We start from the raw sequence: 18,561 nt of genomic DNA on the forward strand, positions 1-18,561 counted from the left end.
TACAAATTTGTCTTCTACATCCTGCCTACATTGGTAGAAAATGACTTTTCGTCCTTTGAGCACAGCATGTTCAGCAGGCAGGAGAGGCCAGGGAGGTGGAAGGAGGTGAGAGAGGTAGGAGGTGGCAGATGGGAGTATGCTGGGAATGGTACCAAATCAGGAGATAAGAGAAGCAGGCCCAAGACTGAAAACTCATTAGCTGATTAAAATGTCAGTATGTGCACCCCAGATTTTTACTTGGATCATCATTGTTGGTGCAGTTACACCCAAATGAAGTTATTTGGCCATAGTAATAAAATGAAGAGTACATTTTTAGTGGTTACTCATTTTTATACACTAAATAGAAAACTTTAAAAAAATGTTGTTACCTGGTTTGTTCTTGCTGCAGTGTGTTGGGATCAGGTATAAAAAATCTTACTCGAAAATGCAGGGTACAGGGGAAACCTCCTACAACATTTTTCAAAAACAAATTAAATTTTCCCTTTGACAAAGTCAATGTATGTAAGTTGCTTCTCTTCCATAAGTGATGCATTTTTTCACTCAACCATAGCTTTTTCCATTATAAAAGGGCTAATTTCAAATATGGAGTACATAAGTTAGTTGATTGTTTCAGAAATCTCCACATCTTCAAAAAGCAAAATATTTATGCAACATCAGCACAGACTGAGTTATCATCTACTTCCTATCACACGTTTATCTTAGGGCTGTGTTTAAACACTGCACTCTGTTATCTGTATTAGGAATTTTAAAAATCCTTAAATCAGTATTACTATGCAAAATTTACAAAGAAATAATAGCCTGCACTTGTGTAGCCATTTATACGTTTCAAGCATTTTCATGTACATTTCCTGCATTTTGACACCACCATGACTATGAGTGGGCTAGGCTGCTACTGGTAGCCCCATTTTACAGATAAGCCAAAGACTTAGAGAGGTGACTTGCCTTAGGTCACACAGCTGGTGACAAAACCAGAATTAGAGTACTGAGATCTTTGATTCTGCTACACCACATTTCAAACTCATTTTTAAACTACAAAATATCTCATGCTTTTAATGCAAAGTATATTAAGTTAGTATACTAGTAAATCAGACAATGAACATATTCAAATACAGCTTTATATATCAACATCCAGATTCAATTCGCTTGTGTGGATAAAATTAGTCCATTTATTCTCATAGATACAGCAACAGGAGATCAGATCATGCTGCTAAGATCCCGAGATCTTCTTCATGTCAATTTCACCATCATCGCTCAGTAAATATCCGCCAGCCCTACGTAGGCACTGAGCACTTTCTTGTTCTCTGCAACTCAAGTCCTTCTCACTAACCTGCTAGATCTCCTCCTCTACCTTAGTTCATCCTGAACTCTACCCTCCCTGATCTTTAGTGCTTTCTTTCTGCATCTGTAGCATGTGTTCAAAGAATCCCTCATGGGGGTGTGCCCAAGTACACCTGTCCACATGTCTAAGTACCAGTGGATGGCGCTATAACAATATGCACATCAGGGGAGAACAATGTCCTTCTGCTGCCTTGGGATGCTTGTTCACCTCCCTTTCCCCTCTTCTAAAACTTGTCATCTCTGTGCTGCAGGCCTAGCCTCTTTGTCTTTCTGGCTGTCTTCTATCGTGTGCTTACTACTATCATAGAATGTCAAACCCTCTGGGCTGTCTGCACACTTGGCTGTGGACTTTGAGGGGAGAGTCCGTATTTGATCTGGACTGGATTCCCAGGGCTTAGCCCCGCACCTTGCCACAGTCTGAGCTCAGGATATGTTCACTGAAAGCATGAATGAGAGAATGAATGACAGTACCTATTCATGCCTTGTGTGGACTCATTCCTGGGGACTTGAATGGGGCAGGTATTTGTCTGTAAGTTGCCCTGAGGCTCCCACGGGTACTTCTGAATGAGGAGGACGCAGTTCATGGGAGGGAAGAACTTTGAGAATCTGGCTCCCTGTGGGGGCAGCAGTGACATGGGAGTGAAGGCCACTGTGTCTACTCCTTCCTCCCCGGGTGCTGAAGCAGGTGTGTGTGTGTGTTGGGGGGCATCCTGTGATGCATATCTGCGTGCACAAATCCACCTGCCCTTCTCCACTCTGCCATGCACTGGCCACTTTTTTTGAGTTGGGCACCTTGGGGATGCAGAGAGAAATACAACAAGGGTACTAACCTCAAGGAACTTGCCAGTTCTGAGACAGAAGTAAAGGCAATTAACAGAGATGAGGATAAGAGCGTTCAGAGCCCCAACATGGGAGATGGTAAATCTAATAGAATGCTGAGGGAGCCACCCACAGTTTCTAGGAGAGGAAATGAGATCTGAGCAGCCTTGAAGAAAGGCAGGATTTCGCGAGGGAAGTGGGAGGGAAAAGCATTCCCAGCAGATGGAACAGACTGAGGGGAGGCACTGGGAGGCCCTGCAGATCAGCCAGGTTTGTCTGGGGCATGAGTGGCATAAAGAGGAACAATGCTGGCAATGCTGGAACATCAGGCTCAGAGCAGATTAGGGCAGAGAGTGGGCTATGGTGTGGCCTGCCTGGCCACCCAACTAGGAGTGAACTGCAGCATTGGGATCCACTCCTAAGAGATAAGTGGTAGTTTGGAAGACTTTTATATTGGTGACATTACCTACCTATGGCTTGGTTTTCCATGAATGCAACTATGCTGTTGGAAAGTATGAGGTGTTTGTGTTTGTCTACCTCTCTGTCTCTCTCTTCCACCCTGACTCTCACAGCAGGCTAAGAAAGGCCATCCTCCTTCCTTGTATACAGAAATGTGGGTTCCCTTGCTCTGAGCTGCCTACTCTCACCTTTCTCCTTCTTTCCCATAGCTGGGGCAGATCCTAGAAGGCTGATCTGGAAGCATCTCTGCTGACTCACAAGTCAGACAGGGAGAAGTCAGCTCACTGATGACTCCTGGACGCCCAGAACTCCAGGTACCAGATGTCACAGGAACTGATGATTCGAGGGGAGAAACAGACTGTGATACACTAACACCTAATGTTCAACTGAAATGAAAAGATCACACCAACCTTTTAACTGCTTCCTGATGGGTTTGCTTGCTTCCAGCCATCTCTGTTGGACAAGAAAACACAAAATATAAAAGCAAACCGTGCAGGAGTTCAGCACATTTTTTTTAAATGGCACTTACAGGAGAGTCCACGGAGTCGTCATCATGCTGTAAACCAAAATATTCCTTTTCAGTCACACCCAGGTGGTTGTACGCCATATCCAGAAGAACCTGGCCAGTGTCTTGTTTCTAGAACAAAAGAAATTACCAAGTGGGAAAAGTCTTAAATTAATTGGTGGTAAAAACATCTTTACTGTAGGCAAAAAAGAGTTAAAATATTCAGAAATGCTATGCACACACACTTCCCACCACAAGAAAAGCTTTAATAAATTTTAAGAAGCCACACAGCACATATGGGAAGTAGGGCTAAGAAAAACGACATCAACACAATTTAAGACAATACGAGTTTAATTTAATTGTCTAAGATTTCTTCCTTCCCCCTTCGCTGCAATTCCCAAGTGATAATGTCTAAATCGGAAAACTCAGCTCTCATAATCACAGTTAACTCCCTGTGGCCTCCCATGGATTATCCACAATGAAATGCTAACCCCAGGGCAGTTTCTCTTGGCTCCTCAGGACACACCTGTGGCTCCTACTCCTGGAGAAGCCACTGAGGTATATGTCCAGGAAAGGAAAGCTCTCACCTAACAGCCTAAAGGAAGACAGCTAAAAATACTCAAATGCCATTCAAAATGCCCTCAGAGTGATTTGGCCCGTGCCACTCTGTGGGATTATCTGCCTCTCTGCTTCCCCTTCCCATCATCTGAAGTGAGAAGCCACACATCTCTCCAGAGCAGGACTCCACTGCCTTCTCTGCTCCATGTTTACGGGGCAGGCATGATGTGGGAATGGGTACAGGGCTATAAGAAGCTCCCTTTTCCTACAGAATGGGAGAAAATTTTTGCAATCTACTCATCTGACAAAGGGCTAATATCCAGAATCTACAAAGAACTCAAACAAATATACAAGAAAAAAACAGACAATCCCATCAGAAAGTGGGGAAAGGATATGAACAGACATTTCTCAAAGGAAGACATTCATGCAGCCAACAGACACATGAAAAAATGCTCAGCATCACTCGCCATCAGAGAAATGCAAATCAAAACCACAATGAGATACCATCTCACACCAGTTAGAATGGCCATCATTAAAAAGTCAGGAAACAACAGGTGCTGGAGAGGATGTGGAGAAATAGGAACACTTTTACACTGTTGGTGGGATTGTAAACTAGTTCAACCATTATGGAAAACAGTATGGCGATTCCTCAAGGATCTAGAACTAGATGTACCATATGACCCAGCCATCCCACTACTGGGTATATACCCAAAGGATTATAAATTATTCTACTACAAAGACACATGCACACGTATGTTTATTGCGGCACTATTCACAATAGCAAAGACTTGGAATCAACCCAAATGTCCATCTGTGACAGACTGGATTAAGAAAATGTGGCACATATACACCATGGAATACTATGCAGCCATAAAAAAGGATGAGTTTGCGTCCTTTGTAGGGACATGGATGCAGCTGGAAACCATCATTCTTAGCAAACTATCACAAGAAGAGAAAACCAAACACCGCATGTTCTCACTCATAGGTGGGAACTGAACAATGAGATCACTTGGACTCGGGAAGGGGAACATCACACACTGGGGCCTATCATGGGGAGGGGGGAGGGGGGAGGGATTGCATTGCGGAGGTATACCTGATATAAATGATGAATTGATGGGTGCTGATGAGTTGATGGGTGCAGCACACCCACATGGCACAAGTATACATATGTAACAAACCTGCACGCTATGCACATGTACCCTAGAACTTAAAGTATAATTAAAAAAAAAAAAAAAAAAGAAGCTCCCTTTTCCTGCCCCAGCCGTGGAGACAGTGGCTGTAACAGAGTGTCAAAGGCCGTCGAGGACTGTAAAACAGTCGAGGCACGGTGGACACCCAAGGGGACCACGTGAATGGTCATCTCGATCAGGGTCCTAGAGGAAGCAACTGCCAATCTAGGTTCGGGAGGAGGACAGGGTCAAGCACCACCCCTGCCCTCCAGCTGCACGAGCTAAAAACAGGCCTTTGGATCAGATAGCCTGGTACAAAGGCCCAGGAATGGCAAACAGCATGGAGTGCTTGGAAAATGGCAAATTCTACTTTAACAGGCAGACTTTGCAGGAATCCTTTGAACCAAACCATTTAACTAAAGGACAATATGAGTCAGAAATAGACCATGTATAGAACAGGCAAAGGTAGCTCCTTTTATTGAGTGCCTGAGAGCAAATAATGTACTTGAAAATAGGTCACAGTGACCAGCATTGGGAGAATTAGGTAACTATCAAGCCCCTCCTGCAGAGACTTCTTTGGAGCAGGTTCAGATTATTTGGTCTGAAATGTGGGAACATGAGACACGCCCATTTCCTGGACGTGCCCCCTTTCCTGCCCAAGAGCGCTTATACCTCCTGCTCCTTCTGTCCAGGGCACCGTCCATCACAAGAGAATCACAACAGGTGGGGAAAGAAGGACCCAGTCCACACATTGCACATTACCAGATACTCCTTCCACATGTCAAAGAGCTAGCTGCTCCCCTTGTTGGAATTATTTATATATGATTTTATATTACATTTAATATATATTATTAACTACAATTTACTGAACATCTACAAGGAGACAGACATTATGCCAATGGGCTTTTTATATATGGTCTCTAATCTTTGCAGCAACTTTGCAAAGTGTAGTAGTCATTACCATCTCCCTTGCCAACGAGCAGAGGCACTGAGAGGCTCCATGCCTTGCCCCATCAGCTGAGGGACAGTCTGACTGCCTGACTCAGGTCTGTTTGTTCCCACTACACCTCCTCCTCTGGAGTGCATAATTCACATATACAGGTATCTATTCTGCATAATTCACCTGGTTCTCAAGATAAATTGAAATATAATAAAAAACACATTTATAATAAGAAAAGGCCTCCTGGCCTGGCCCTTGCCCGTAAGAGGTCATCTTTGCTGCACCAGGTCACCACCAGGGCTCGCACCCTGGACTGAGATAAGAACGACTAATATTCAAGTCAGCTTCCCTGACACCTGCTCCTGGTCACAAGGTAGGCTGGGCTAAAGAGTCTGAATGAGACTGTGCAAGCAATTCCTACACACAGAAAGGTACAAAGTGAGGGATATTCCAAGTTGCAACCAGAGCCTCCAACTTCTCAAATTCCATGGGATTCAGCTTTGAACCAGGCTGCTGGAAGCTTGGGGTGGCAGCCACGTGATAATAACAATGATGTTCATAACTAAGAACTTTTGGGTGCTCATTGTTTGCCAGGCTCTAAGACTTTTATTTTTATTTTTTTAGAGACAGGGTCTCGCTCCATTGCCCAGGCTGGAGTGCAGTGGTACAATCGTAGCTCACTGTAACCTCAAACTCCTGGACTCAAGGGATCCTCCTGCTTTGGCCTCCCAAAGTGCTGAGATTACAGGCATCAATCACTGCACCCAGCCTGTTCTAAGGCTTGTTATGATGCTCACTCGGGGTAGGTGCTTGCCTTTCCCCTTTTTACAGAGCTGATCACTCCTCCTTCTGCTGGGATTCTCAGACATTCGCTCTTGGCCTCCTCCCACCTCCCTCGCTGGTCCTTCTCAGTCTCCTTTAGTGCCTGCTCCTCACCTCTCCTAAGCTTAAGCACCATTTGCAGCTTCCATCGACTTGCTTCTCAGGGGATCTCCTCCAGTTTCACGCTTGAAATCCCATCTCTATCCTGGTGACATCCACATCTGTATCCCCAGCCAGGATCCTTCCACTAACCTCCTGATTCTTCTATCCCGTACCATTCCTACACTGCTACATAGATGAATAACAGGCCTCTCCACTGCAACATGCCCACAGGAGAACTGATTACTTCTACCCTCAGACCTGCTCTTCCCACAGTCTTCCCCGTCTCAATAAACTGCAACTCTTATTTTGCTGCATTGCTTAGGCCAAAAACCTGGGAGTCACCTTGAGGCCTCCTGTTCTTTTGCATTTCAAATCCCATCTATCAGGCTCCACCTTCAAAGTACTTCTGGGCTGGGTTTCCTCTTAGCCAGCTCCACACAGCCAGTGGTCATCATCTCTGCCCTGGACTGCCACACCAGTCTTTCAGCCCCTTCCCTCCTATCATCAACTGTGGACAGAGCCCCAGTGCTTTCCACCTCATGTAGGAAAAAAAGCCAGTGCCCTCAGAATGATCTACAAGGCTACATGCGATCCCCCACCCCTTACCCCTGCTATCTCTCTGCCCTTATCTTCTGCTATCCCCCTGTCTTGCTCATTCCACTCCAGACTCTACTGTGTTCTGCAACCAAAGAAAGTGGGCTGCAGCCTCAGGGCCTTTGCACCACTGTTCCTTCTCCCTGGGACGTGCTCCCTCCAGACGACCACATGATTCTTTCATCTCAACAGTGGGGACTTCCCTGGTTACGTCTATACAATGGTAACCTCACCCTGCCCTGGCACTCTCTCCCTCTTGTTCTACTTTATTTTTCTGCAAAGCACTTAATACAGCCTGACTCGGCGCATATTTTTTTATGGCCCATCTCCCCCACTGGGATGTTGGCTTCAAAAAGGCAGGGATTTTGCTCTGTTTTGTGCACTGTTGCCATTTTTTGCACCAGAACAAAGCTTGGCCCATAGTAAGTGTTCAATAAACATGTGCTGAATGAATACATGAGTTACATACTAACAAACACTCATGTTCTTGTCAGGAATAGGATATATGGTTAAAGAACAGCTCCAAGACAGACAAACACACATTTTAACAAAGAAGCCAGACACATACTAAACTATTAGTGTACAGCATCTGGAAGAGACATTTGTGACCTTCATGAAGTTTGTGTAATCACAAAATTCTACGAAAGATTATGTTAAAAGGAAATCAGATATAAGACAAGGTTCTGCAGAACCAAAGTAGTTGCTTTTTAAGGGAAATATTTAGAACCTTGCCAACAGACTCCTAAATCAGTGGTTCTCCAACTGCATGGCACATCGAGACAACTCGGAGAGAAATTACAATGCAGATTCTCAGGCTCCACCCCACAGAGAGCAAGTTTCAAAATACCCAGGCAGGACAAGTGATTGACATCTTTAACACACATCATAGGAGCTTCTGACACACTTTAAGAAATGTTCACCAAAGCTGAGCAATCCAAAGTGGGGACTATGAACTACTAAAGACTGCTTCCATTTTAATTAAGATAAAATAAAAAATTGAAGCCAGGCCCGCTAGCTCATGCTTTACAATCCCAGCACTTCAGGAGGCTGAAGTGGTGGGGGGGTCGCCTGAGCTCAGGAACTGGAGACCAGTCTGGACAAGTTAGTGAGACCTACAAAAAACTAAAAAATTAGATGGGTATAGTGGCGTGTGCGTGTAGTCCCAGCTGCTTCGGAGGCTGAAGTGGGAGGATCGCTTGAGCACAGGAGGTTGACACTGTAGTGAGCCAGGATCACACCACTGCTCTCCAGCCTGGGTGACAGAGAAAGACCTTGTTTCAGGAAAAAAAAAAAAAATTAGTTCTTCAGGTATATTTCAAATGTTCAATTGCCACATGTGGCTGGAGGGCTTCCCTGTGGGTTAGTGCAGACACAGAATATTTCCAGAATTGCAGAATATTCTTTTGAACAGTCCTCCTGAGAGGATGTTTTCCTCCAAACTGGCTTCTGAAGAAACAGATCACAGGTATATGTTGTAGCCCCCATAATTAGACTTTGGAGATGCCTAACTAGACAACTCCTTGCTGGAGTCTTCACTTGTTACAACATTTCCCACCTACAAAAAAAAAATGATGCCCTGACACTGGGGAATAGCTGGAGGCCTGGGTGTTTGCGGAAGTGGGTGGAAGAGTAGGGCAGAAGGCTGGGAAACATCCATCTCTACTGCCCATTTCCACTCTCTGCCAGGCGAAGGGTCCAAACTTCCATGACCTTGGTCATCCACCTGAGTCTTCTGCACTGACAGGGAGATGTCTGCAGTCAAGGCACTGGGCCACCGCCCCATCCCTGCTGAAAAGGAGATACAGCACCTACTAAACTCCACACAAACTGCCTTCTCCTCCTGCTTGCATCAAGGTCCATGATCACCTGGGATTGGCTGTGGGAAAACTTGTATGGGGTGTGCAGAAGACCCAGGGATCTGTTTTTGTTACCCTTTGCATTCTTGTGGCCTTTTATTGTTCCCTCAATTGTTCTCTCATCCTGTCTTCTCTTCTGATGCCTTTTCTGGCACACTGAACTTTACAGGTGGGGGAAGATCCTAGCAGCCAGTTCAGGGTTGGGACTAACTCCTTTAGGACTGGCCAGAGGATGGAAGAGATGGGCAAAGGTCACGGGCTGGGTGGTGACTGGAGTGGGAGGGCACCATAGGCAGCCACAGTCCCAGGATCTTCCTGTGGCTGGCTTGGGAGACTGGAGACCTCGTTTCTAGTGCTGGCTCTGCCACAGGCTTTAAGTGGGATGAGCCAGGACCTCCCCAAGCCCTGCCATCTGTGAGGCTGATTGTTTCACAGCCCACTCACTCACACATTTAACGAGCACCCGCTGTGTGCCCAGCCTTGTGCCAGGCACAGGGGAAACAACACCCTTTCTATTCTTTCCTGTTTTCAAGGAGCTCAGTTTCATGGGCAACATAAACCCTAATCACTATCTGAAAAAACGCAACCTGACATGGGCTCTAATGAAGCATATATAGGGCGCCATGATGCTTCTAGATGTTGGTGCTTCCGTGGAGTCCTCATCCACTTCCCAAACCAGTCTCCTTCAGAAAGTGGATGAGGACTTCCCAGAAGCACCAACGTACGAGCATCAAACAGTTCACGTCACACAGAAGCGAGGGGAAGACCCTCGGGGCAGAGGTGAAATGGGGGCAACATTTTTTTTTCTGAGACGGAGTCTTACTCTGTTGCCCAGGCTGGAGTGCAGTGGTGTGATCTCGGCTCACTGCAAGCTCCGCCTCGGGGGTTCACGCCATTCTCCTGCCTCAGCCTCCGGAGTAGCTGGGACTACAGGTGTCCACCACCACGCCCGGCTAATTTTTTTATATTTTTAGTAGAGACAGGGTTTTACCATGTTAGCCAGGATGGTATCGATTTCCTGACATCGTGATCCGCCCGCCTCAGCCTCCCAAAATGCTGGGATTACAGGTGTGAGCCACCGTGCCCGGCCGGGGGGCAACATTTTTAAGTATTTCCAGTGCAATCTCAACATACAAGATCTGAGATCTCAAGCTTTCATTTAAAAATTTTTTTTCTTCATTTTGTAAGCCAAGAGATGAAAACTATTTGTTAGGAGCATTAATTCAGGAAAAGTAAAAAAAAGTAGAGAACTTACAGTAACTTTAAAGGTCTGTACCACGCCATCTAAAAAGTAGATGCTGCAGATGACTTCTGATCGAGTTTTCTCTTTGGGTAATTCCGAGGTGCGTATATTATTAATTCTTCCACCCAACGCACGTAACCGGGAGGTCATAACTATCGCTGAATAATCTGTAACATAAGATACACCCGTTAGTGCTTTGATATGCGAATCGCCAGTTACTTGTGAGTGCAGATACCTGTCAGATCCCATCCTATCAATATCGTCTGAGGGACTCACAGATAATGAGAACTACATAGCAGATCATGTTTCCAATTGAGTTTTTACTTCTAAGGTGCTCTAAGCAAAATGTATTGCTAAATTACACGTTCATAGAATTATGTGGCTTATTTGCATGTCTTATTACCTCCCTGGTCTGAGTCTTCTAATTTATATTTCCCAGGCTTTTAAGTTTTTATTTATGTTTCACAATTTTATATATTTGTGTTCTACCTCTAAGGTTTTACAGAACTAAACATGGTATAAATATGATTTCAAACATAAAAAGACTTATTGATAAACTGATATTAAAACTAAGGATCTCTATTCATTGAAAGACACCATTTGGGGCAGAAAAAAGGCAACCGATAGAGTGGGAGGAGATACTTGCAATATATATGTCTGCAAAGAATACATGACGTGCTCCCACTGACCTAGTCAGAGGAAGTAACAGAAAACCCTGTAGAAAATAGGAAGAAAACAAAAACAGGTACTCAACCACATAGCTGTCAAAGAAATGCAAATTAAACCCATAAAGCAATAGTACCACACACCCACCAGAGAACCCCTACAATTCAAGACTGGCAAAACCACGGAGGGTGTGCAGCAACCAGAACTCTCACATGCTGCTGGTGAAAGCATAATTCAGTGCAACCACTGTACGATGGAAAACTGCTGAATAGTATCTACTAAAGCTTAACATATGCATTTATTGTGATAGAACAATTTCAGTCATGGGCACGTTCCCAGCAGAAAAATGTATATTCACTCACTAAAAGACATGAAAGCATCTTGTGGGAGCTAAACTTTGAGAACATATGGACACAAAGAAGGGAGCAATAGCTACCAGGGCCTATGTGAGGGTGAAATGTGGGAGGAGGGTGAGGATCGCAAAACTACCTATTGGGTACTATGCTTATCATGCAGTTGACAAAATAATCTGTACACCAAATCCCCAAGACACTCAATTTACCTATATAATAAACCTGCACATGTACTCAGAACCTGTAAGTTAAAAAAAATTTTTTTTATAAGTCATGACAATTCAAAGATTTGGACCAAAATACGTATCTAATAAAATAATAATTTATAACAACAACAAGAAAGAATCTTCATAATAGTCCTAAACTGGAAAAGACCCCATCTATCAAATGTAGAATGGATAAACTGTGGTACAGTCATACCATATACTACTATAAAGCAAAATAAATAAACGAACTACCATTACATGCAAAATGTGAATCAATTGCTTTAACGTTGAGCAAAAGACATGAGACGCAACAGATTATCTGCTGCATGATTCCATTTATATAAAGTTTACAACCAGGCAAAACTAATCAATGCTGATAGAAGAAAGGATAACGGTTACCTTTGTGTGTAGTGAGGGGAAGGCAGAGATGGGTTTTCTGGGATGCTTTTAATATTCTATTTTGTGATGTGGGTGCTAATGACACTGGTATACTCACTTTGTGAAAATTTACCAAGCTTTACATTTATGATTTGTGTACTTTTCCATACGTATGTTTTAATAACAAGTTTACTTTTTTGAAAAAGAGAGTATAATATTTACGAAGAGGGAATTAGAGGGCATTCAAAATCTGACCATGGTATTAGGGAACAGTAAGGAAACTCATTTAACTGGTGATTTCAATGGTGGAGAGGTAGGCGAAAAGACCGGAAAAGTGTGCAACTGAGGACATGACTATATCACAGAGATCATGTAGGTGGGAGGATCTAGGCCTCTACAAAGAATACATGAAGAAGCTGAGCACAGTGGCTCATGCCTATAATCCCAGCACTTTGGGAGGCTGGAGAGGGTGGATCACCTGAGGTCAGGAGTTCGAGATCAGCCTGGCCAACATGATGAAACCCTGTCTGTACTAAAAATACAAAATTAGCCAGGCATGGTGGCATGCACCTGTAATCCCAGCACTTTGGGAGGCCGAAGCAGACGGATCACCTGAGGTCAGGAGTTTGAGACCAGCCTGGCCAACATGGTGAAATCTCATCTCTACTAAACATGCAAAATTAGCCAGGCATGGCGGCATGCACCAGTAATCCCAGCCACTCTGGAGGCTGAGGCAGGAGAATCACTTGAACCCAGGAGGCGGAGGCTGCAGTGGGCTGAGATCTTGCCATTGCACTCCCTGGGCAAAAAGAGCAAAACTCTGTCTAAAAAAAAAAAAAAAAAAAAGAATACGTGAAGCAATTCTACAAATCAAATTGGCTCAGGGAATGGTGAAGATATAAATCTGACAGTGTTGGGTGGAAGAGCAAATAAAGATGAAAGAGCAAATAAAGCCTGAGAGTAAGTTAACGTTCTTTTTATTAATTCTCCGCAAATTTTCTCTGATGAACTGGGTCTCTGCATATGCTATTCCTTCTGCTTGCAAAGCTCTTCCTGCTCCTCTTCATTTGATTAACTCCAGTTCATTGTCAGTGCTCAGCACAAGCATCACTTCCTCCAGGAAGCCTTCCCTGGTCTCCCTAACCAGTCACAGATTTGTGTGACAGAGTGCACTCACTAATGCTTATCCTCATTTCACACTTATAACTGATGATGTGTATTTAATATCTGCTTCTCCTACTAGATGTCAAGCCCCACAAGGCTAGGTCTGTTTTTGCTCATTGTACCTCCAAACCTAGGTCTGATAGGCAGTTAGTAAACATTCGAACGAATAGAAGGAAGAATGAAATAGAAAATGAAGCCAAAATTTGTAGTCTATTTAACAGACTATATAGCAGTACTGCAGTACAACAAGGCTGTATAGCAGTAGAAGAGGATAGACAAACTTGACAGAGAAGGATGGGGTAGGGTCTAAGTAGAATGTAGAGGGGGAGCCTGGTACGGTAGCACGCACCTGTAGTCCCAGCTACTCTGGAGGCCAAGGTGGGAGGGCTGTTAGAACCCCGCCTGGGCAACACAGCAAGACTATCTCTTAAAAAAAAAAAAAAAAAAAAAAGCAAGCAAACAAGAAAAGAAAAGAAAGAAGAAATGCAGAGGAAACTGATGTCTCATAGACCAGTGCTTCTCACACTGCAGTGTGCGTACAGAGTGCTTGGGGATCTTGTTAAAATGAAGACTCTGATTCAAGTAGGTCTTGATAGGACCCAAGAGTCTGCATCTTGTCTCCCAGGTGATGACCAAGCTGCTGTTGCCAGGGTCCATTCTGGCAGACGCAAGTCACGGGTAATTGGAAAAGTAGCACCTAATGTCAGGGTGGGGCCAGAGAAAAGATTTGGGAGTCAGTAGCAAGGAGTAGTGACTCAGGTCTCAGAAGGATGTGGCCAAAGCAGATTGGAGGACCAAGAAACAAGCTTCAGAGAATGACAGGGGGCACCGGTTAGGTGCAGAAAGAGAAACTACAACGATGAAAGCTGTGCAGAAAGCACATCCAGGAAGAGAAGCACTTGGTCTCTTATCATTATATTTAAGGAGCTCCAAGCAAACCTCCCTTCCTTAGATAAGGGTAGGGAGTCTCAAATACTAATAAAAAAAAAACTTCCTGGGACCAGCAGTGCAAAGGAACTTATTCAGTCACTTATAAAATTCCACCCACCCCACCACCTCCGCCTTGCCCTTTCCAAGGAAAATGTCATCAGAAGCAGGGATGCATTTTCTGAGTAATACAAAAAGTTATCAAAAGACAACAAATGTGTTCCATAATGCTTTAACCACATCGACTTTAAAATGTCAATTTTATTTTTTAGTTCTTGTCTAAGAATCTCAGGTGGGTTACATTTTTTTTTTTTTCAAAAGACACAATAGAACCATTACTAGTTGGTTTTAGTGGGAGGTGCACATCAGAATCACCTGGAGAGCTTTTAAAAACTGCCTGTCCTCGCACCCCCAGGGGTGATTCAGCATTCTCAGGTGTGGCACAGGATCACATTCCCTTTGGGAAGCCCCCAAAGTAACAGCCAGGGAGACGAGGACTAGAGGAGTGGGTTTCCAGGAAACCTCAAGGTGTGTTTTGAATGGATGGCCTTAGAATACAGGTTCTGCAGAATCTAAGCCATGCACTGTGTGGTTGAATTCACTGTGTATGAAAAGAGGTGGGCAGTTGTTCTGTGGAACAGCTAAAACAGAGATAGTCACACAATGACCCCAGGCAGAAAAAACTAAGACTTGAAACAGGTGCTTCCAAATGAAAGTCACATGGGCTGATGCTCCAATGGTGGACACTGATTTCCAAACTTCACCTGAGCAGCTGCTCATAGCTCGTGCTGGTGTGGGTGCCACTGGGCTTATTCATTTCACCATGGTTAGCAACGATGCTGTCCAGCACAGTCACACAGCCGGCTGACAAAATAAAGCCCACCAGCAACCCAGGGGAGACAGACTTCCCTTTCTCACATCCATCTCTGATTGTTACATAAAGGGCTTGAAACCTAATGACAATGTCATAAATAGGTATTTTATGAAAGCTGCAGAAATCTTCCTACAATGGTTCCTAAAGCAAACCTTGGTAAGAATGAGCCTGATGTTGAATAACCAAATAATTGAGCCATGTGGTATTTTCAGATTGTCTTGAAATTACATCTTAAACAATCTGGTCAGGACAATGGATGCTGACTAACTGCCCTGTTTCCTGTACTACAGCAATTGGGGAACTCAGGGTTTCTATGGCTTCCTTTATAAGCCACTTAATTCCAAACAAAGCCACAACCCAACCAGGAACAAGCTGGCCTCTCTGACCACAAATGATTACAGCTGCTGCTGATGCATTTTATAATAAGGAAGCCAAGCCTGTTTTTTGCATGAGTTTAAAAATCCATTATAGCTTTAGAATGTTTTAAACAACAGCAATCGAAGCTCTTCTGTGAATACAGTTTTTAATCAAAGATTATACTTGGAAAATACAGAAAGAGGCAACACCTCACTTTGCAAACAGTAGGGGCACAATAAAGACCATGAGAGTTAGAGTGGCACATGGAAAGTGCCTAGCACATGTGGGACACACACCAGGCACTCAATGAAAGGCATTTTATTAACGTTAAGCTTCTAATGCCATTGGGTGCTGTCTACAGATTCCAGATTTCATAGGGCAATCCTGATTTCAAATGACTTACAGATATATGAATGTTCTATTTCTTAAAGTTTTATGTATTCACTTTAATAAAGACAACTTGCTAGATTTAAAAGGTAGTGGTGATAGATACGTAATATACCTTTGAGCTGCTCTACAAACTCAAGGGAACCAGAAGCAAGAGCATGCTGGCACAAATTGCTACGCCCTGGGCACGTGAGACACCAGAGCCCTGTGAGTCAGGGTTGGGTAACAGGCCTGCTACTAGGGCCCCTCCCTGGCTGCCCTGAAGCCTGAGACAACGAAAAGGTAATGCCACCGCTTTATTTCCTAAAAGTCTGTCTACATTCGGATCTGGGAAATTGTTCCTTCATAAGCCAGTGAACCACAGACAGAAAGAAGGGAGAGGAACACATGCAAATGACAGAGCAAACCCAACTCCACTATTAGAATTTTAAATAAAGAGGCCGGTACAGTGGCTCACGCCTGTAATCCCAATACTTTGGGAGGCCCAGGTGGGCAGATCACCTGAGGTCAGGAGTTTGAGACCAGCCTGGCCAAGGTGAAATCCTGTCTCTACTAAAAATACAAAAATTAGCTGGGTGTGGTGGTGCACACCTGTAATCTCAGCTACTTGGGAGTCTGAGTCAGGAGAATCGCTCGAACCCGGGAAGCAGAGACTGCCGTGAGCCAAGAGCGCACCATTGCACTCCAGCCTGAGTGACAGAGTGAGACTCTTGAATAAATAAATGACAAAGTATTCCATATTCTTATTTTTTAAAGTAAGGGACTTAGGTCTCTAATTGAAGAATATGAGTTCAGTTGAAAAAAAGGAGGAGAAGAATAAGAAAAGTCTTGATTTATAAATACCAATTTGTAAGTAACCTGCATAAATGAATCATGGGTCTACAGGAATCAACCTATATCATCAAGCTGGCCTAGCCCAATGCCACCACCTAGTGGCGATCAGAGGAAGACATGCCACCTCCTATGCTGGCATTCTTCAAGGGAAACAGGGACAGCTCTGCTCTTTCTCGCTTACAGTTCAGCTTATTTCAAAAATCCTTTCTGCAGTATAGAAGCCCTTTTCCGTAGCTCAATCCCCTTTCCCAAATTCTTCTTCCCTATGAACTCAGGAAAGTGCCTTCTTCCCTCTACCTTTTTCCCCCCTTTTATCTATTTCTGAACCCCAACAGATGACTGATCTGGAGAAGGGCATTTCTAGCACAAAAAAGTAAATGTACTATCAACCACCCTAGACAATGACTCATCAAATTAAGTGTGCTTCTCGTCAAACGCCAATATTTAACGTATTGCAGACACATGCTTCATTCATTTAGCAGCGAATATAGTGCCAGGGTTGTTCTCTCTTCCTTGTCACTGTAGACACACAGATGCTGGGTTGCATTATGTGGTAACGAATTCTTTGTGGGGCCAACCATGGCCCCAGTAAGCAACAATCACTCACATTGCTCATGCCTTTAGGAAAAGAGAAACCACGCTTTCCTATTGCTGTTGGTACCTCAAAGAGGACAGCTTCTCATTCCAGTCTGTTTTAAAGTCAGGCCTAACTGTTCCTTAAACTCCTGTGAAGTAAGTGGGGTATTCCCTTCTACAGATAAAATTTACTAGTGAGACCATCATATCTACCAAAAAAAAAAAAAAAAAAACTAGTTGCGTGTGGTGGCACCCGCCTGTAGTCCTAGCTATTTGGGAGGCTGACGTGGGAGAATCGCTTGAGCCCAGGAGGTCAAGGCTTCAGGGAGCTGTGATCGCACCACTGCTCTGCGGGGCAAGAGAGAGAGACCTCGTCAAAAAAAAAAAAAAAAAAATTGACAAACACTTGGGTGGGGATTTATTTATCACTTATTAAGCACTAAAAAAATAGTGACTGAAATGATGCTTTCTTTTTAACTAGTGACTTAAAACTAGTGTACACAAGAATAATCTGGGGACTTGTTAAAAAATGCAGATTCTTGGTTACCATCCACAGAGATTTTGGTTCAGTAAGGGCCCAGGAAATCGCATTTTAAAACACAAAATAATTTTCTGAACTTACAGAAAAGTTGCAAGAAAAACATAACTCCTGTATAACCCTTTTGCCCTGAATTCAATTGTTAACATTTTGCTACGTATGCTTTTTTTTTTTTTTTTGAGATGGAGTCTCACTCTTGCCCAGGCTGGATGGCGCAGTCTTAGCTCACTACAACCTCTGCCTCCTGGGTTCAAGCAATTCTTGTGCCTCAGCCTCCCAAGTAGCTGGGGCTACAGGCATGCGCCACCACACCCGGCTAATTTTTGTATTTTTAAATAGAGACAGGGTTTCCCCATGTTGGCCTAGGCTGGCCTTGAACTCCTGACCTCAGGTGATTTGCCTGCGTTGGCCTCCCAAAGTGCTGGGATTACAGGCATGAGCCATGGTGCCCGGCCCACATACACTTTATTTCCCATCTCTCTCATTTGTATACACACACAGACCACTATGCTTTTCTCTGAACGACTTGCTGTAGAAACCATGCCCCTTTATCTCAAAATATTTTAGCAAGTATCTCCCCAAAACAAGGGCATTTCATAACCACAGTACAATTATCACACTGAAGAAATTTAACATGATAAGCACTTATCTAATATCCAATCCATACTAAAACCCAAATCAGGATCATGCCTTGTTTTACTTGTCATATGGAAATCACTCTTTTTTTTTTAACAAAAAGAGACAGGGTCTCATTATGTTGCCCAGGCTGGCCTCAAACTCCTGGGCTCAAGCAATCCTCCCTAGGCCCTCTAAGGAGCTGGGACTACAGATGTATACCAACACACCCAGCTTGAAGTTGCATTTTAAATAAATACCGCCTGACCCTCATGACAACA

At 44.0% G+C, this 18,561-nt stretch overlaps 1 protein-coding gene across 1 annotated transcript in view; it reads right to left on the bottom strand.

Annotated features, from left to right (window-relative positions):
* PTPN3 (protein tyrosine phosphatase, non-receptor type 3) overlaps window positions 1–18,561 on the bottom strand; it is a 160,812-nt gene that overhangs the window by 76,466 nt on the left and 65,785 nt on the right. Inside the window, exons 2-5 of the mRNA XM_011954591.1 lie at window positions 10,418–10,572; window positions 3,146–3,253; window positions 3,027–3,069; window positions 369–447 (exon numbers count right to left, since the gene is read on the bottom strand). Of these exons, the coding sequence (XP_011809981.1) occupies window positions 369–447; window positions 3,027–3,069; window positions 3,146–3,253; window positions 10,418–10,572 (385 nt within the window). The remainder of the gene's footprint in view (window positions 1–368; window positions 448–3,026; window positions 3,070–3,145; window positions 3,254–10,417; window positions 10,573–18,561) is intronic.

The sequence above is a fragment of the Colobus angolensis genome, unplaced genomic scaffold (assembly GCF_000951035.1).
Source record: "Colobus angolensis palliatus isolate OR3802 unplaced genomic scaffold, Cang.pa_1.0 Scaffold386, whole genome shotgun sequence".
NCBI classification, from domain to species: Eukaryota; Metazoa; Chordata; class Mammalia; order Primates; family Cercopithecidae; genus Colobus; species Colobus angolensis.